This window comes from Octopus bimaculoides, chromosome 6 (genome assembly GCF_046866305.1).
Source record: "Octopus bimaculoides isolate indiv1 chromosome 6, ASM4686630v1, whole genome shotgun sequence".
NCBI classification, from domain to species: Eukaryota; Metazoa; Mollusca; class Cephalopoda; order Octopoda; family Octopodidae; genus Octopus; species Octopus bimaculoides.
Window position 1 is genome coordinate 9,101,826 of NC_142933.1, and position 20,844 is coordinate 9,122,669.

A 20,844-nucleotide genomic window follows, 5' to 3' on the forward strand; every position below is an offset into this window, starting at 1 on the left:
AACCTTTTTAAAGAAGTGAATCTTAAATATAAAGCAATATTATTTATTTTTAATTAAAAAAATCAAATGAAGAGCCTAAGATTTATCCGAGGTCAAATTATTCTCGCATCACAAGTATGGAAGCATTTGGTGAAGTCGATTTCACGTGAAAAGCGATTACATACACATCTCTGTTTTATATATAGTATGGAATAGATAGATATATATATATATATATATACACACTTCACGTCTGGTTGTACAGCCTTTTTGTTTGTTTATTTCACTGGTTCGTTTTCCTGTCTTGTTTTCCGTCCGCCACTACCCTCCACGACAACAATTTAATTTGTGTTCGTGGAAAGAACCAGTTTAACGATGCGTACTGCCTTAATTCTTCGAAACGCCAGAGTTTTAATGGTGGCAGCTGATGAAGGGGATGTTTCTATGTGGCCTGCTTGTTTGTTGTACCTTGTTTACCATTTTGTCCTTGTTCTTTTGCCACGTCATGTACCTAGTTATGTATCTATATGTACATGTAGATGAACGTATATACATACATGTACATATATATGCATATACTCATATATTGTTTATATATATAAGTAGGCCCAGGAAGACCCGGGCTGAGGTGGTGAGGCAAGACCTTCGAACATTGGGCCTCACCGAGGCGATGACTACTGACTGAGACCTTTGGAAATGTGCTGTGCGTGAGAAGACCCGGCAAGCCAAGTGAGATCGTTGCCAGTGCCCCTGGACTGGCTCTTGTGCGGGTGGCACATAAGATGTACCATCCTGAGCGTGACCGTTGCCAGTACCGCCTGACTGGCCTTGTAGGGTTTTCGAGCGAGATCGTTGCCAGTGCCCCTGGACTGGCTCTTGTGCGGGTGGCACATAAAAGACACCATTTCAAGCGTGGCCGTTTTCGTGCGGGTGACACGTAAAAGCACCCACTACACTCTCTGAGTGATTGGCGTTAGGAAGGGCATCCAGCTGTAGAAACTCTGCCAAATTAGATTGGAGCCTGGTGTAGCCATCCGGTTTGCACCAGTCCTCAGTCAAATCGTCCAACCCATGCTAGCATGGAAGGCGGACGTTAAACGATGATGATGATGATGATGATATATATATAATCTCCACATACACATGCACACACATCTAATAGGATGTCATTAAAAAAAAATTAAAGGGTGGTTGTGTAAAGGACATGACCCTTTAAATAAAGCTATTAAAAAGCAAACAAAACTTAGGTTTGAACCTTGTTTGTTACATCGATGTGGATTAAAATAACAATGCTTTCTTCTCGTTAATCTTCTGCTGTTATCTTTCTGCCTGCCAGATTAACTCGATTTGCTGTTTATAACATCAGTCGCAGCTCTTGCTCAGCTGGTGTTTCTGGTTGAGTATTAACATAATTGCTTTGATAAAGGAGGGGGTAATAACTTGAACCAATAACTGAACGAATAGGCAAGCCTGAATTTCTAATACTTCTGAAGGGTTTTATTGAACTAGGAAATTATAGATTTAATTTCTGTTCTCATCTGTTTCTGCTTCTGAACTTAGTGAACTAATAGTGGTGTCTTATCAAGCTTAGATTAATTTCACTTACTTATATAATTATCTGGATGAAAATACCTGCCTGAATTAACTCAAAATTTACACAGGATTTTATTTATTTTTTAGATGCATTGTGTTTAGAGGACCACTTAGTGTGTGTGTGTGTGTGTGTGTGTGTGTGTGTGTGTGTGTGTACATGTATGCACAAATATCAATTTAGTGTTCAGAGGGAGAGAGGAGGTGCAGAAAGAGATTGCTAGATATACTAAATTAAAGATTGCTTTGATGACCTAAAAAAGAGAAGGAGGTAACTTATCAATCAATAAAACCCTACTGATATTCTAGGTTGAGTGCTAAGGCATTCCAAGCCCCCCTATTCACTCCATTAATATCATTGATGAGTGATGTTGGATGCCATCTCCTGCCACCACCACCACCACCACCACTGCAACCTACTTTGGGATGAAAATATTTTCTGCTATTGAAAGAAAAAAAGACAAAATTGTTTTCTTTTTTTTTTCTTTTTAGTTTAGTCAGAGGAGAAAGGATAGGGGGAAGGGGAAGACAAAATGATGAATCATGGTTTTGTATCTCTATCGTTTTCAGATGGGAGACTTGATCAGAATGCTTGCATCAGTGTGAGCTTCACATCTAGTGGTATCCAGTTGTACCCAGTGGCCTGTTGGTAGTGTTAAACCCAGCAACTGATTTGGGTACAGTGCATTCCACAGGCTGTTAATTCTAGTTCACCCATAAGGCTTGGGTTAACTTGAGGTTATAGCAAGGCCCAAGGTGCTCTTCAATGAGATTGAACTTGAAGCCATGGGATTAATAACTCAGTTATGCTTCCCATCCATTGGAATAAGTAAATTGTTCCAAACGCTGGATCAATCATTTCTTCAAAGCATTGAAGATGAACAGTCTGTCTATAAACTGAATAAAAATTTGCTTTCTAGATGGATGTGTGTGTGGGTGTTACTGTCCCCTTGCTTTGGCATTGCTATTGTCTCCTTGCCTTGCATGATAGTTGGAAATGAGTGTCATTGTCATGCAGGTAGTTTCCTTCGTTTTCAGTTTTCTGTGCAAACCTGTTTGGTCATGGGGAAATGTTACCTGGAAATAAGTGAGGGTTGGTGATAGGAAGAACATCTGGCCATAGGCAATCTACCTCATGGTCATTAAAACAATTATCACAGTCTGGCTTTTATGCCAGTGGCACATAAATAGCACCATTTGAGCGTAACTGTTACCAGTGTCGCCTTCCTGGCACGTGAAAAGACATTCAAGCGAGGTCGTTGCCAGTGCCACCGGACTGGCTCCTGTGCAGGTGGCACATAAAATACACCATTTTGAGTGTGGCCATTGCCAGTACAGCCTGACTGGCCTTCATGCCAATGGCACGTAAAAACACCCACTACACTCTCTGGAGTGGTTGGCATTAGGAAGGGCATCCAGCTGTAGAAACTCTGCCAAATCAGATTGGAGCCTGGTGTAGCCATCTGGTTTCACCAGTCATCAGTCAAATCGTCCAACCCATGCTAGCATGGAAGGCAGGCGTTAAACGATGATGATGACGATGACTTTGTTGCCTTATTGTTCTAGGAACCATAAATCCTATCAGAATCAACTTTGACATTCATCACTCTTAAATTAATGCAATGAAGGACTGGCTTGTGCGGGTGGCACATAAAAGACACCATTTCGAGCCTGGCCGTTTTCGTGAGGGTGACACGTAAAAGCACCCACTACACTCTCTGAGTGGTTGGCGTTAGGAAGGGCATCCAGCTGTAGAAACTCTGCCAAATCAAACTGGAGCCTGGTGTTGCCATCCGGTTTCACCAGTCCTCAGTCAAATCGTCCAACCCATGCTAGCATGGAAAGCGGACGTTAAACGATGATGATGAAGGCTATATTTTGTTGATAAGGCCAGAATAATATTGAAACCTGTCTTGTGGAAGAAAAAACTGAAAGATGATATAATCATTGACTTCATTCATTTGTTTCTTACATCCATTTTTCCATACCAGCTGGGGGTTAGTTGAATATATATTATGGAGGCATTGTTTAACAGCCAGATGTTTCTCCTATCACTAATTGCTACCTGTAGGTGATTGTTGACAGGTGAAATGACAACGCTGCCTTATAGTTAGTTATTTTCAAAGAAGTGCAAATATGAATATGTATCCCCCACACACACATCTGCACACATGGTAGGCTTCTTTGTCCAAGGTACCTTATACTAGGATCGAACCTGAAACCACTTGGTTGGGAAGCAGCCTTCTCAACCAGTCCTGAAATATCATACCATATGTAATGTTTTCAACTGCAACCTAGGTAAACTAAACCCTAGATATGGCGATCTGAAGCTGTACAAAATAAAGAAACTTGTTAGTGGCACTTGGTCGGTTACGACGACGAGGGTTCCAGTTGATCTGATCAACGGAACAGCCTGCTCCTGAAATTAACGTGCAAGTGGCTGAGCACTCCACCACAGACACGTGTACCCTTAACGTAGTTCTTGGGGAGATTCAGCATGACACAGTGTGTGACAAGGCTGACCCTTTGAATTACAGGTACAACAGAAACAGGAAGTAAGAGTGAGAGAAAGTTGTGGTGAAAGAGTACAACAGGGTTCGCCACCATCCCCTGCCGGAGCCTCGTGGAACTTTAGGTGTTTTTGCTCAATAAACACTCCCAACGCCCGGTCTGGGAATCGAAACTGCGATCCTATGACCACAAGTCCGCTGCCCCAACCACTGGGCCATTGCGTCTTCATAAATTCTTTATATACAATAAAGAAATCTTGGGTTCATTTTTAAAAAAAGGCTTATTATTTTCATTAATTCTTTTGTTACCAAATTTCTCTTAAAATACATTCCATTTATTTCAATTTTGAAAATAACAAATAAATTTACCATTATTAAAAGGGTTTTTTGAGGCCTAAATTAATTTGAAATTTTAAAAGAAAATTTTAATATAAACCACTATAAACTGAAAGTTTGTGTCATAGAACCAGGAATTGGTCTTAGGTGGTTTGGTATTATGAAGGGTTAAACTTGTTGAGCCCTGCAACACCAAGAGGGTCTGTTGAATTTCTAATTTCTATCTCATAAGTTTAAATACTACTTTTGGTCATTTATATTGACTACTACTATTACTACTGCATAGTAATTTCTTTTTTTTTTTTTCTTTTTTTCCTTTCTAGGGCAAAATTGAATTCTGTGATGGAATCTATACCAAAAAGCAAGAAAAATAAGCGATGTAATCTTCACTCCTTAGATACACACAAAACAAGACCATTTGCGTAAGAGTCAAGTTTTCTTTTGTTATTAAATGTTCTGTTGTATTTATTTTTGAGAAAAAGCAAAACAAAAACCCAATAATGTATTGGATATTGATTTGATAAACTTCCCTTTTATATTTGTGGCTGTGTGTTTGTGTTAAATTATTGTTGTGATGATGTTGTAATAATAATAATAATGATGGCTCCCGTGCCAGCTGCATATAAAAAGCCCCATTTGAGCGCGGTCAGTGCTTATTTCACCAAGAACTTCAAAGGATAATCAGCAGACTGGACTCACATGATTTTAACTGTTTCAATACCAACCTACTTCACATGGCTCTTTGTTCTGTGACACGAAATTATTGTTTTGAAGTAATTTAAAAATCTATCAAAACTTCAACTCCGTTTATGCCCCATGCACCAACTTAATAGCAACAAGGTTATTTTGCTAAATTCATTATTTTCAAAATGAATTGAAATAGACAGTGTAGTTTAACAGAACTGAGATAGCAAATTGGTTAAAGAATGGAGCCAGTTGCTGGGTGTTGATAGCTCTGCCATCAATCTCTCTCTCACCTGGAAGGCTTCTGCACAGTTTCAGTCTATGAAATTTTTATCTATAAGACTTTGGTTATCGCAAGGTTATGATGAAAGATGTCCTGCTCTACAATAGGAACTATGTGGTTGTGAAGCTGACTTCTTGATCAGACACACCTGTGCTTTCTGATTCTAAAGAGAGCAAAAATGCATTTGCTTTTTTTTATGGAACTAATAACATTAATAATAATAATAATAATAATAAAATTGTATTTTTGCTTTTCTTTGATATATATTTTGCTTTCACTGCTTGAAAATAATTTGTTTTGTTTTTTTTTTAATTTAGTAGCTGGATTGATATATGGGATCTGTTATCACAAGAGTGCAGAGAAGAAGTTGTGTTGGTTGATGTTGACGGACTGCAAGATACTTTAGAAGCTTATCTACGTAAACACCGGTAACTAAACACACCTTGAAATATCGCTAATTCTCATTATTTATCAACGCTATGAAGTTATTCCTTTCAGTTTCAGTTTAGTGAGCTGTCAAAAACTTGGTGTGTAGTTAGCCTCCAGTAAGGTTTGATAGTAATGTCACTGATGTTAATTTGCTCACAGTGGATCTAATTAATTTATAGGTTAAGCCAAATCTCATGACTACAGACCAAGCAAGAAATGTGACTGCTGCTGCTGCTGCCGTTTTAGCAGTTCATAATGTTACAGGAGTGTAGGGAATTGGTTATACACCATTAGGTGTACACCTGCTTTCCTATATTAAATTCGGAATAAACGGAACGCAGAACTCTGAACGATCAACACAACAATATTTATTCATGGATGAAAATAGGCAGCCTTAATCTTGGTTGCTGAGACGCCTTCTGTGAGAGAGCATGGTTGCTGAGACGTTGGAATGTTGGAATGAGCTGTCCCCAGAGTTGGAATGCTGGAGAGACAGCTTGACACGACCACGTTCATGGCCGGCCGACCGAGAAATAGAATGAAAAGAGCGGGAACGTTTAGATGTTGAATTCCACGCATGCGCATGGGACTCTTCCTGTTCCTTCTGGAACTATTCCCTGCGCATGCGTGGATGAAAACGCAGTAATGGCGACTGTATTTTGGCGCCAAATGACGTCACTACAGGAGAAATTAGTGGCAGTCGATAGCATTCTGGCCCAGGACTGTGACAATGGACAAGACAATTAAATTTCAGTTGGAAAGCACAGTTAATAATGATAAGTAGTGATAAAGTGCTATGGATTTTCCAAATATTATGTCAGTTTTATCGCATGGCTAACACCTGTGCAGGTAGCATGTAAAAAGCACCATTCGAGCATGGTCGATGCCAGTCTCTCTGGACTGGTTCTCATGCCGGTGACACGTTCAAGCATCATTCGAGCGTGGTTGATGCCAGTCCCTCCAGACTGGCTCCCATGCCAGTAGCATGTAAAATGCACCATTCGAGCATGGTCGATGCCAGTCTCTTTGGACTGGTTCTCATGCCAGTGACACGTTCAAGCATCATTCAAGCGTGGTCGATGCCAGTCCCTCCAGACTGGCTCCCATGCCAGTAGCATGTAAAATGCACCATTCGAGCATGGTCGATGCCAGTCTCTTTGGACTGGTTCTCATGCCGGTGACACGTTCAAGCATCATTCGAGCGTGGTCGATGCCAGTCCCTCCAGACTGGCTCCCATGCCAGTGGCATGTAAAATGCACCATACGAACGTGGTCGGTGCCAGTGCTGCCTGATTGGCTCCCGTGCCAGTAGCATGTAAAAAGCACCCACTACACAACCTGGAACCATGTGATTGGGAAGCAAGCTTTTTACCACACAGCCACACCTGCCTCCATACATGATATATATATATATATATATATACATACACACACACACAAAATTAAGAGATCAGCAAACAGGCTGCTTCACCACATAACGAAGTTCAGAAATAGCAGCTAAAAATGCTGAAACTCCAACAGATAGCAGTTACCCGCAACTCACATAGGCAAAACAAGAAACATGTCTATGATTAACTATGGCTAGTTTAGTTCGTTACTTTTCTTCTTGTTTTGCCTATGTGAGTTGCGGGTAACTGCTATCTGTTGGAGTTTCAGCATTTTTAGCTGCTATTTCTGAACTTCGGTATGTGGTGAAGCAACCTGTTTGCTGATCCCTTAATTTTGTTTATAAATGTATAAGAACTTTTAAATAAGTTCCACACCGATAATGGTGCTTACATACCGATGGGCTTGGTATTAATTATTAATTTATTAATAAATTGATAATCCTTTACCCTTTTAATTGTAATAATTATATATATATATATATATATATATATATATATATATGGCACCAACTGTATCTTAACCTGATCTGTTATTTAGAAATGAGTATGACCTGATAGATCCTACCTAATTTGTTTTAAGTGCCTATGCAGTTGTGAACACACATAGACTCTCTTGGGCTTCCCACATTTTCCTCAACATTAAGGATACAACAGCAGGAGAGAGAGAGAGAGAGAGAGAGAGCTGCAGTGGTACTAGGCTGGTACTCATTTTTGGTTGAGTAGAGTGGAGCAATGTGAAATGAAGTGTTTTGCTCAAAAGCAACATGTTACTTAATCCAAAAATTGAACCCACGACCTTATGTGCTTGAGGTGATAAACAACCTAGTCACTTGCTCATATGCTTTCCCAACTGTGTGCTACAACTTTTGGAATTGCTACAATCTGAGTTCAAATTCGACTGAGCTCGGCTTGGCCTTTTGTCTTTTCGGGATCAATAAATTAAGGTGAAGAGCTGGGCGAAATGCTTAGCGATATTTCGTCTGTTGTTACATTCTGAGTTCAAATTCTGCTAAGGTTGACATTGCCTTTAATCCTTTCGGGGTCAATTAAATAAATACCAGTTACGCACTGGGGTCAATGTAATCAACTTAATCCCTTTGTCTGTCCTTGTTTGTCCCCTCTATGATTAGCCCTCTGGGGGCAATAAACAAATAGAGTAGCAGTGAAGCACTGGGGTCTATGTAATCCACTCACCCCTTTCCCCTAAATTCCAGGCCCTGTGCCTACAGCAGAAGGGATTATAAGGTAACAAGCTGGCAGAGCTGGATAAACTGCTTAGCTGTGTTTCATCCCTCTTTATGTTCTGAATTTGAATTCCGTTGAGGTTGACTTTGTCTTTCATACTTACGGAGTCTATAATAAGTACCAGCCATGTACTAGGGTCAATGTAATTGGCTCGCCCCCTCCCACAAAATTTCAGGCTTTGTGCCTAGAATTGTTGTTATTGTTCCATAAAATAAGATTAAGTGTAAACTACTGTTTTAGCTTATTTTTGTTTTTATTCCTCTTATTTCCAATTTACTTTCTGTTGCTTTCCAAACAATTTTAATTACTTTATCATACAGCATTTCATTAAGATTAATTACACTAAACCATTATTATTATTATTTACCTTCTCTTTTTTTTTTTTTTGTAGGTTTTGTGCTGAATGTAAATCTAAAGTTTTGCGTGCATTTGGTATATTAATATGTGAAGTAGACTACACAAAGGAGAAAGGCTATTGTCCTTCATTGTACGACCATTTGCGATGTTGTCCTCAAGAGAGGCATATACATATTGAATGTGATACAGAATTTCTCTCCCGGCTCATTGGTAGGGCTGAACCAGAGCTAGCTGGCAGGTAAGGATCAAACTGAGCCCCTGTTTTCTACACTTTTTAGACCTTCTCCTCTCATTTTCTTTTTAGTGTGCTTATTGCAAATTAGCTTGTTCATATAATTTACAAACAGGGAAAAATAAATTTTAGAGGTTTTAATAAAATTTTGATCTTGTATTGTAAATGAAATATTAAATGTAATAAACAAGAAATCATCATCATTTAACGTCTGCTTTCCATGCTAGCATGGGTTGGATGATTTGACTGGGGACTGGCGAAGTGGATGGCTACATCAGACTCCAATCTGATCTGGTAGAGTTTCTACAGCTGGATGCCCTTCCTAACGCCAACCACTCCGAGAGTGTAGTGGGTGCTTTTATGTGCCACCATCACGAAGGCCAGTCAGGCGGTACTGGCAATGGCCACGCTCGAAATGGTGTATTTTACGTGCCACCTGCACAGGAGCCAGTCTAGCGGCACTGGCAACAATCTCGCTCAAATGTTTTTTTCACATGCCACCGGCACAGGTGCCAGTAAGGCGACGCTGGTAATGATCATGCTCAAATGGTGCTATTTACGTGCCACTGGCACATGTGTGTGTGTGTGAATGTATGTATATATATATATATATATATATATATATATATATATATATATATATATGTATATGTGTGTGTGTGTGTGTGCATGCATGTAAAAAGCACCCCTGCTGGTGCCACATAAAAAGCAACCAGTCATCATCATTGTTTAACGTCCGCTTTACATGCTAGCATGGGTTGGACGATTTGACTGAGGACTGGTGAAACCAGATGGCTACACCAGGCTCCAATCCGATTTGGCAGAGTTTCTACAGCTGGATGCCCTTCCTTATGCCAACCACTCAGAGTGTAGTGGGTGCTTTTACATGCCACAGGCACAAGGGCCAGTCAGGCAACCAGTATATTGTGAAAAGTGGTTGGCATTAGGAAGGGTATCCAAATGTAGAAGCCGTACCAAAACAGATGAAGCCGTGCCAAAACAGGCTTCTGTCAAGCTGTCCAACCCATGCCAGCATAGAAAATGGATGTTAAATGATGGTGATCACACACACGTGTGTGTGTGAGGATTTAAGAAGACTAAAAAGAAATGAAGTGTTAGTGTGTGTATGTGAAGCGAGGAAATATCGGGGCCTTCCCCCATTCCAACTGAACTCCTTATATATCTCTACTTAAGGGCTTTTCTATGAAATGTTAGTTATTTATATTGCTTCTTAGATATATTTTCATTTTCTTTAAAATACACAACTGAGGTTTAGTTAGCATTTTGAAAAACAAAAAAAAATCGTATTGATAAAACGTTTTTGAGATTTATTTATTTATTTATATATATATATATATATATATATATACATACATATTTTTTTTGAATTTTTATTGTTTTATCTGAAATTCTTTTCTTTCTTCAGTAGCCGACGTGATAGACATGCGAAGACACTTGACATTGCCCAAGAAGAGGTCCTTACTTGCCTTGGCATCCATCTACATGAAAGAATGTATCGAATATGGCGGGAATTAAAAGCTGAAGAGCAAACTTGGCAGATATTGTTTTATTTAGGAATTAATGCCTTAAAGAAAGGCTTTGAGGTAAGTCCAAAATCAAAATCCTTAAATTGCTGAAATGTGTTAATTTAGAAATCATGTGGAAGCTTTTGGGTCAGGTATTTGTATTTCCAAGCTTATGCCAACCTTCCCTCATTGGACACTAAACTCAGCTTGCGAAGACCTGTTGGGGCAAGTGAGATCGAAACTGAACCAAATTTGATGACCAGCACCCATGCCAGTGGAGCGGGATCACTGCCAGAGCAGCGATCTCACTCCCGTACCGGTGGCACGTAAAAAGCAGCATTTGAGCGTGATCGTTTCCAGCTTCGCCTTACTGGCACTTGTGCCAGTGGCATGTGAGCAAAACATTGGACTGACTCCTGTGCAGGTGGCACGTAAAAAACAGCATTTGAGCATGGCCGTTGCCAGTACCACTGGACTGGCCCTTGTACCGGTGGCACATAAAAAGCACCCACTACACTCTCTGAGTGGTTGGTGTTAAGAAGGGCATCCAGCTGTAGAAACTCTTCCAGATCAGGTTGGAGTCTGGTGCAGCCATCTGGTTTGCCAGTCCCCAGTCAAATTGTCCAACTCATGGTAGCATGGAAAGCGGACGTTAAATGGTGATGGATGCCTATGTTGTTGGTGGTTTAGTGACTTTGTGTTATTTGATGAATCTTTGTCTTCATTTCAAAGATGTCTGTAAGAGAGATATGAAGTCATTTGATCTGGACATCCTGAGATAAGAGGAGGTTTCAAATAATCACCCACACCGGAGGCAAATACTGTGAAAGGGAATGAAGTGAGTGGAAGAAGAACAGGAACTCGCCATCAAAGGAAAGAGTAGCATTGGTAGGGAGATCCTTCAAATGCAGTTGGTGTATGTGTTACTGCGACTCCTGTGTGGGCCTGTACAGCCATAACAGACACTGCACTACCATCAGCAGCTGGCATGATTTCTTTGGATGCAGATCCATGGCCTCTCAAGACTGATAGATGCCTATGACTCCTATTACTGTTCTCAGTTTAAATTCCACCTGATCAATTTGTGCTTCTTGCAAGAAGTTCTGCTGCTGGTGCCTTGTAGAAATGTACTTTTTTTCTGTCTTTATAATAAAGAAGTTTTTGTCTTATATTCTCGGTGAAGAATTTTTCTAAAAAGTTTCACTATTTTCTCATTTTATCCATTCTTGTCTTAACAGATGGAATTGGAACGAAAGCAGGGAGTGTCTAACTTGGAACTAATGTGTGAAGAACTACTCGAAGAAGAACGACTACGTGAACAAAAACGAGAACTAAAACGAGAAAAAAGGAAAAAGCGGCGAGCTAAAATCCAGCTGTCCGAAGTGGATTCCCCTCCCCTCACCAAACAAATTTCCTCGGAGTGCAAAGTAAGGGTTTATTTTATAATGGTACTTTATTAAAAGTACATTGAAATTTATTTAAGATTTTTACAAGTGTATTTGATAGTCTTTTTTCTCAGTTTTCTATTGAAAATATAAGCTTTAAAATGAGATAACTTAATTACTTGTGTAATTAAGAATTTCATTTTGTAATTATGTGATTTTGAGTTGTATTTCGCATGGAGCAGCATTCTGGACAAATGTTTTCCATTGTAGTCTTACGTTGACCCAAGGTTTGTGAGAGATGTTGGGTTGATGAAAACTACACTGGAAGCATGTTGAATGGAGTGTACCGGTTTTTGGCTTGTGGGCTTAATCTACTTTGGTTATTAAATACCTTTAGAAGAATCTATGCTTTTGCAACCATTCAAATCAGGTCTAAAGATAACTTGATATTTTGATACACTACTTCCTACTTTAACAACCCTTTAAACTCACAACTTTTCCGTTGTCTACCTTTATCATAAATGTCGGTACTGGCAACGGCTACGCTCAAAATGGTGTATTTTATATGCTACCTGCACAGAAGCCAGTCCAGCGGCACAGGCAACGGCCTTGCTCGAATGTCTTTTCACGTGCCACCAGCACAAGTGCCAGTAAGGTGATGCTAGTAACGATCATGCTCAAATGGTGCTATTTATGTGTCACCGGTACAGAAACCAGGCAGCTGCTCTGGCAACGATCACGCTCGGATGGTGCTCTTTGCGCTTCACTGGTACAGGTGCCATCACGATTTTGCTTTCGTTTACATATATCGTAATTTGAATTTCACTAGTTGACCTGTTTTTATTTATTTCACTAATTTGTTATTAGAATTGCTACCTATTTAGTATTCTGTGTATCCTTCTTCATCTTTGTGTTCTATTTCTAGTGTGATAATAGTCCAAAGAAAAGTTCTAGAATTTACAATGGTCGTCACAAGGAAATCTCCAGAAGCGATCATGACATGAAACTGGTTTCCATAGAGAACTGTCAGAAGGCAACCAATGAAATTTATCGAAAGGTGGCAGATATGAAGGCGCCCTGTTGTGGTAAGGCTGTGTCGAAATCTAGGGTACTACAACGAGAGCAGTCTACATCGCCGCCATCTCTGCTAACACACCGGTGCGGTCGCAGATGTCGACCAACAACAACTTCAAACATCGCCACTAAAACCACTAGTAGTAGTAGTAGTAGTAGTAGTAGTAGTAGCATTAGTAGTAGTAGTAGTAATAGCAGTAGCAACAGCAGCAATAGCAAGCATACAATGACTACAGAAGCAGATGACTATGATGATGATGAGTACTACAACATGAGCCGGTGTTGTGGCCTGGTTCATAACGTAGATAGGATGGCTACCTCTTCGTCATCATCATCTTCATCCTCGTCCTCATCAACTACTACAACTTTAAATTCTGTTGGTTCCAACTACACGACAAGTAATGGAAGTGATTGTGGGTACTCGTCAGGAGCAGAAGGCTGTGAAAATTGTGGACTACAAGGTTCCAATGAGAATGCAGATGTGATGTGTTTAGAAGACTTTCTTCATCAAAAAGGTAAATACTATTTTCATATCTTTGGTATGTATTCTATAGCAAGACATTTGTTTTGAGTGGATCTGGTTGACCAAAACCAAAATAAGCCTGTCCAATATGTGTGTGTACTTACAGTTACCTTTCTCCAAAAAGTGCTGAGCTACAAGTGGTGGCGGTGTTGTCATTTCTCTTATCATCATCATCGTTTAACGTCTGCTTTCCATGCTAGCATGGGTTGGACGATTTGACTGAGGACTGGCAAGCCAGAAGGCTACACCAGGCTCCAATCTGATTTGGCAGAGTTTCTACAGCTGGATGCCCTTCCTAACGCCAATCACTCCGAGAGTGTAGTGGGTGCTTTTACGTGCCACCGGCACGAAGGCCAGTCAGGCGTTACTGGCAACGGCCACGCTCAAAATGGTGTATTTTACATGCCACCTGCACAGGAGCCAGTCTAGGGGCACTGGCAACAATCTCGCTCAAATGTCTTTACACGTGCCATCCAGCACAAGTGCCAGGAAGGTGACGCTGGGCACAGGTGCCATCACGATTTTGCTTTTGTTTGCCCCAACAGGTCTCAGTATTAAAAGACTTTTTTTTGTGCTGGGTTTGCACCTTTGAAGATGAACATAATAATAATGATCATCATCATTTAATGTCTGTTTAATGCTGGCATGGGATGACTGGTTTGACAAAGATTCAATGAGTTAAGTACAATGTGGAATAAATAAACCCGTACTGGAAAGACCGGTATGGGTTAGCAACAGGAAAGGTATTTGGCTGTAAAACAATGCGTTAATAACATATACCTGTAACTCACGTTAGCATGGGAGAACAGCCTTAAAAATGAACAAAAATGCATGTGTATGTACATACAATCACACACATGCGCTCCAATATTTCAATATCCTCTTCCTAAGCAAATAATTGTCAATAAGCAGGAATTGTGTGTGTGTGTAGATATATATGTATATATATATATATATATATATATATATATATATATAGATATATATAGAACTACACTCTCTGAGTGGTTGGCGTTAGGAAGGGCATCCAGCTGTAGAAACTCTGCCAAATCAGACTGGAGCCTGGTGTTGCCATCCGGTTTCACCAGTCCTCAGTCAAATCGTCCAACCCATGCTAGCATGGAAAGCGGACGTTAAACGATGATGATGATGATGATGATAGATAGATAGATAGATAGATAGATAGATAGATAGACGAGTCCAGAGTAATCCATAGGCAGGAGAGGTGTAGAAAGGTAGAAAGTCCAGTGGAGAAGTTCGTGGTTGATGAGAGGAGACAGGATCAACTAGTGCGACCACGTGAGCATGTGATATATATATATATATAAGGAGAATTCACCATGATAGATCGCTAACCACTACACACATTTTTTTTTTTCTCTCCTTGTTTCTTTCTCTGTTCCTTTCTGTGTAAGAGCGTAGGCTCGAAATGTTAAAGACCTTTTCACTTCTCGAGCGTTATACTAATACATTTGTTTGTTTTCTACACCACCTGTCTTCGTCCTTTCGTTTTTTTTTGTGAATTCTCCCTATATATATATATATATATATATATGTATATATATATATATATATATATGTATCTATATTGATAATTCTATTTGCTTACATTATAAACCTGAGACAGCATGTACATCTGACATCCAACAAATTGACACTTCAAGCCAGCTGGATCATGTTCATCAACATCGTTTAATGTCCGCCTTCCATGCTAACATGAGTGGGACGGTCTCACAAGAGCTGGCCAGGCCAAAGCCTGCACCAGACTTCTGTGATTGTTTTGGCATGATTCTTACAGCTGGATGCCCTTCCTAACACCAACCACTCATCAGAGTGGACTCAGTGATTTTTACGTGGCACAAGCACAGGCGGGGTCAGTTTTAGCAAGGTTTTTACAGCTGGATGCCCTTCCGAACACCAACCACTTTACAGTGTGGACTAGATGCTTTTAAGTGGCACTTGCACTGACAGGGTCACTGAGTACCTTGCAAGACCAAAAAAAAAAGGCGTAGGAGTGGCTGTGTGGTAAGTTGCTTGCTTACCAACCACATGGTTCTGAGTTCAGTCCCCTTGTGTGGCACCTTGGGTAAGTGTCTTCTACTATAGCCACGGGCCAACCTAAGCCTTGTGAATGGATTTGGTAGACGGAAACTGAAAGAAGCCCGCTTGACAACCGATGTTGGTGTGTTTACATCCCCGTAACCTAGTGGTTCAGCTAAGAGACCGATAGAATAAGTGCTAGGCTTACAAAGAACAAGTCCTGGGGTCGATGTGTTCGACTAAAGGCGGTGCTCTAGCATGGCCGCAGTCAAATGATTGAAACAAACAAAAGGATTTCAAGAGGGGAGGAGGCATTGGAAGAGGTCATCTTGTGTTGGATGACGAAAGGTTTTAGTGAAACAGGGGGACAGAAACTGGTGTCTCATTTTATGTACTACGACGAAATACCCAAGATGCAGATAAGATAGAGATTTTTATTTATTTACGGCCTCAAACATCTCAATACCTTGCGCTTTAGTTTTGTCCCTTATTATTTATCTTGTTTCTCTCCATGAAATTCAATTGAATTCAGTTGTTGTCTTAAATTCATGCTTATTCATTTTCTAAGCTTCCTAAATTCATGCTACGTTATATTCTAATCACCCAGAATTCATTGCTCTTTTAAAAAATTACGATTTATGCATTGTTGTCTCTCAAATATTTAAAATCTACAATTAAGAGCCCTCTCTACTCGCTGGCGGTACCTACCCACCACCACTACCCATTTTCCTTTATTCAAAAATTCTTATCGCTCCTTAAAATTATGGCTTTTAAGTGTTGATTTCTCAGCCCAAGAATTACAGCGTGATGTGCTGCTTGACTGGTCCCCCCTCTCTCTCTCTCTCTCTCTCTCTCTCTCTTTATATATATATATGATGATGATGATGATGATCTTTTCTCCCGCCATGCCTCTGTCTACCCCTCCATCCTCTCTCTCCCCCTTCGTAGTTTTTCCTTTAAGGTCTTCAGGTTCTGGCTATATATAAATGAGAAACCCATTCTAAATTATCTCGCTGACGTACTACGACGAAATACCCAAGATGCAGATAAGATAGAGATTTTTATTTATTTACGGCCTCAAACATCTCAATACCTTGCGCTTTAGTTTTGTCCCTTATTATTTATCTTGTTTCTCTCCATGAAATTCAATTGAATTCAGTTGTTGTCTTAAATTCATGCTTATTCATTTTCTAAGCTTCCTAAATTCATGCTACGTTATATTCTAATCACCCAGAATTCATTGCTCTTTTAAAAAATTACGATTTATGCATTGTTGTCTCTCAAATATTTAAAATCTACAATTAAGAGCCCTCTCTACTCGCTGGCGGTAACCCGCCCTCCCACCCCCTCCACCGGAAGTTCATTCGTCTGTCATCCCTCTGTCATCCCACCCCCTCCACCGGAAGTTCATTCCTCTGTCATCCCACCCCCTCCACCGGAAGTTCATTCCTCTGCCATCCCACCCCCTCCACCGGAAGTTCATTCCTCTGTCATCCCACCCCCTCCACCGGAAGTTCATTCCTCTGTCATCCCACCCCCTCCACCGGAAGTTCATTCCTCTGCCATCCCTCCACCGGAAGTTCATTCCTCTGCCATCCCTCCACCGGAAGTTCATTTCTCTGTCATCCCGCCCCCTCCACCGGAAGTTCATTCCTCTGTCATCCCACCCCCTCCACCGGAAGTTCATTCCTCTGTCATCCCACCCCTCCACCGGAAGTTCATTCCTCTGTCATCCCACCCCCTCCACCGGAAGTTCATTCCTCTGTCATCCCACCCCCTCCACCGGAAGTTCATTCCTCTGTCATCCCACCCCCTCCACCGGAAGTTCATTCCTCTGTCATCCCACCCCCTCCACCGGAAGTTCATTCCTCTGTCATCCCGCCCCCTCCACCGGAAGTTCATCCCTTTGTCATCCTGTCAACCTCGGCTGTCTCCCGGAACCCATCTAGTGGCCTTGGCCATCCTCTCCCCTACCTTTGGGTAGCGCATTAAGGTTGAGAAATGTTTGCAGGTTGTAGGTAATGTTTTGCTTATGAATTCTTCCAATTGCAAGTTTTCTTTTCAGGTACACGACACTGCTTTTCCTCTTCCCAGGCTACAGGCCCACACCCCCAACACCCATACTGTTAGGATTGGCACTCTCAACGTCGGCACGCTGAAAGGTAGATCTGGTGAAATTGTTGAGATGCTTGAACGGAGATGCGTAGATATGTGCTGCATCCAGGAAGTAAGATGGAGAGGAGGTTCTGCAAGGTTCCTCACAGGCAAAGAACACAGGTACAAGATTTTCTGGGCAGGGAACACTGACGGGGTCGGGGGCGTAGGAATACTTCTAGCGGAGAAATGGGTGGATAAGGTAATCGAGGTCGTTAGAGTAAGTGACAGAGTACTTAAGATCAGACTAGTGCTTCATCATAGATTAGCTACTGTCATCTCAGCCTATGCACCTCAACCTGGGCTACCAGATGGTCTGAAAGACCAATTCTATGACACCCTCTTGCAAACTACCTCGTCGACGAGTGACAGGGACCTTCTCTTTGTGGCTGGAGACTTCAACGGTCATGTCGGACGTCGTGCTGGGGGCTTCCATGGCATACATGGAGGCTATGGCTTCGGTTCCCGCAACGAGGAGGGAACCAGACTGCTGGAGTTCTGTGATGCAACCAATCTTATGGTCTGCAATACCAACTTCAGGAAACCTGCCAGTCACCTAGTCACCTACCGCTCCGGCAGACACTCTAGCCAAATCGACTACATCCTCGCCAGAAATAGGGAAAGAGGGCGGCTTATAAATGCCAAAACCTACCCTGGCGAAGAATGTACCCCACAACATAGATTAGTAGTTAGCGACTTTGGGATCAAGGCAAAATGGGTGCCCAGAATTAGACAGGCTTGGAGAAGAAGGGTGTGGAAGCTTAAAGACCCTGCAAACGGACAGAGACTTAGAGACAAGTTACTTGAAGCATTTAACGAAATAGAAGGGGATATAGCATCATACAACGTGGAAGACAATTGGAGATTTCTGCGGGACAACCTGTTGAAAGCCACCGACCAGATTTGTGGGTGGTGTAAGGTCCCCTCCCAACCCAGAGTAACGTGGTGGTGGAACAAGGAGGTAGACAGGGCTATTAGACAAAAGAAACAAGCTTGGAAGGACTGGAAGAACGGTGGTAGCAGGGAATTGTACCAATGTGCCAGAAGGGAGGCTAGGCGACAGGTTTATTTAGCCAGAGGGGAAGCAGATAAGGAAAGATTTGCCAATGTTCTGCGCCGTGAGGACCAAAGACTCGAGGTATTTCGGGTTGCAAGACAGTGTAGGAGAGAGAATAGTGATGTTGTAGGAGAGAAATGTGTTCGCATGGATGATGGTACGCTTGCATTAAATGAGGATGCAAAGAAAGAGGTCTGGAGATGCCACTACGATAGATTGCTTAATAAAGAGAATGAATGGGAGAAAGAGAGCCTGCCTTATGTCGACCCAATAGAGGGACCAGCTATCCGAGTTGATAGTACCAGGGTAGATAAAGCAATTAAGAGTATGAAGACCGGGAAAGCCCCCGGCCCATCAGGAATCACTGCAGAGATGCTCAAAATATCTGGCAGTGTTGGCTATAGCCTAGTCACCCGTATTACGAACCAGGTGATACACGAAGGAGTCATACCCTATGACTGGTGTAGCAGCATCATAGTCAACTGCTACAAAGGTAAAGGGGACGCTTTAGATACAAATAATTACAGAGGCATCAAGCTGTTAGATCAGGTTATGAAAGTTACAGAGAGGGTCATAGCCCAACTAATTAGGGAGCGAATCAATTTAGATGAGATGCAGTTTGGGTTCGTGCCAGGTAAAAGCACTACTGATGCCTTATTTCTAGTGAGACAGTTGCAAGAGAAATACCTAGCCAAGGATAAACCTCTGTACCTGGCTTTCGTTGACATGGAGAAAGCCTTTGACAGGGTCCCCCGATCCCTTATCTGGTGGTCAATGAGGAAACTTGGGATAGAAGAATGGCTAGTGAGAGCTGTGCGAGCCATGTACAGAGATGCGGCCAGTAAGGTGAGGGTTGGAAATGAGTACAGCAATGAATTCCGGGTAGAGGTAGGGGTCCACCAAGGTTCCGTCCTCAGCCCCCTATTATTTACCATAGTCCTCCAGGCAATCACAGAGGAGTTCAAGACAGGTTGCCCCTGGGAGCTCCTCTATGCTGATGACCTTGCCCTAATTGCGGAGTCACTATCAGAACTAGAGAAGTTTCAGGTGTGGAAGCAAGGTCTAGAATTGAAGGGCCTTAGAGTCAACCTAGCTAAAACCAAAATCCTAATAAGTAGGAAGGTAGATAAAACACAAACCCCTTCAGGTAGATGGCCCTGCTCAGTATGTAGAAAAGGAGTAGGTAGTAACTCTATAAGATGTACCCGGTGCAAGCTATGGACACATAAGAGGTGCAGCAACATCAAAGGCAGGTTAACTAGCAAGTTAGTTTTTGTTTGTGGCAGATGTTCAGGTGCAATAAAGACTGCAAACAAACAGGAAACAACTTCTATCTCATTCCAGGGTGAAAAACTAGAGGTAGTCGATAGCTTCCGCTATCTGGGCGACCAAGTTAGTAGTGGGGGTGGGTGCGCTGAAAGTGTAGCTGCTAGAATAAGAATAGCCTGGGCAAAGTTTAGAGAGCTCTTACCCCTGCTGGCGACAAAGGGACTCTCACTCAGAGTAAAAGGCAGACTGTATGACGCATGCGTACGAACAACCATGCTACATGGCAGTGAAACATGGGCTGTAACTGCTGAGGACATACGTAAGCTCGCAAGGAATGAAGCCAGTATGCTCCGTTGGATGTGTAATGTCAATGTGAATACCCGTCAGAGTGTAAGTATCTTGAGAGAAAAGCTGAACATTAGAAGCATCAGTTGTGGCGTGCAAGAGAGACGATTGCGCTGGTATGGACATGTGGTGAGAATGGAGGAGGATAGCTGCGTGAAAAAGTGCCACACCCTAACAGTTGAGGGAACCCGTGGAAGAGGTAGGCCCAGGAAGACCTGGGCTGAGGTGGTGAGGCAAGACCTTCACACATTGGGCCTCACCGAGGCGATGACTACGGACCGAGACCTTTGGAAATGGGCTGTGCGTGAGAAGACCCGGCAAGCCAAGTAAGATCGTTGCCAGTGCCCCTGGACTGGTTCTTGTGCGGGTGGCACATGAGATGCACCATTTTGAGCGTGGCCGTTGCCAGTACCGCCTGACTGGCTCCTGTAGGATTTT

General features: G+C 41.9%; 1 protein-coding gene across 1 annotated transcript in view; it reads left to right on the plus strand.

Annotated features, from left to right (window-relative positions):
- Positions 1-20,844, plus strand: part of LOC106867988 (uncharacterized) — an 85,163-nt gene that overhangs the window by 55,600 nt on the left and 8,719 nt on the right. The window contains exons 4-9 of the mRNA XM_014913073.3: positions 4,739-4,837; positions 5,700-5,810; positions 8,836-9,039; positions 10,460-10,637; positions 11,798-11,986; positions 12,870-13,533. Of these exons, the coding sequence (XP_014768559.1) occupies positions 4,739-4,837; positions 5,700-5,810; positions 8,836-9,039; positions 10,460-10,637; positions 11,798-11,986; positions 12,870-13,533 (1,445 nt within the window). The remainder of the gene's footprint in view (positions 1-4,738; positions 4,838-5,699; positions 5,811-8,835; positions 9,040-10,459; positions 10,638-11,797; positions 11,987-12,869; positions 13,534-20,844) is intronic.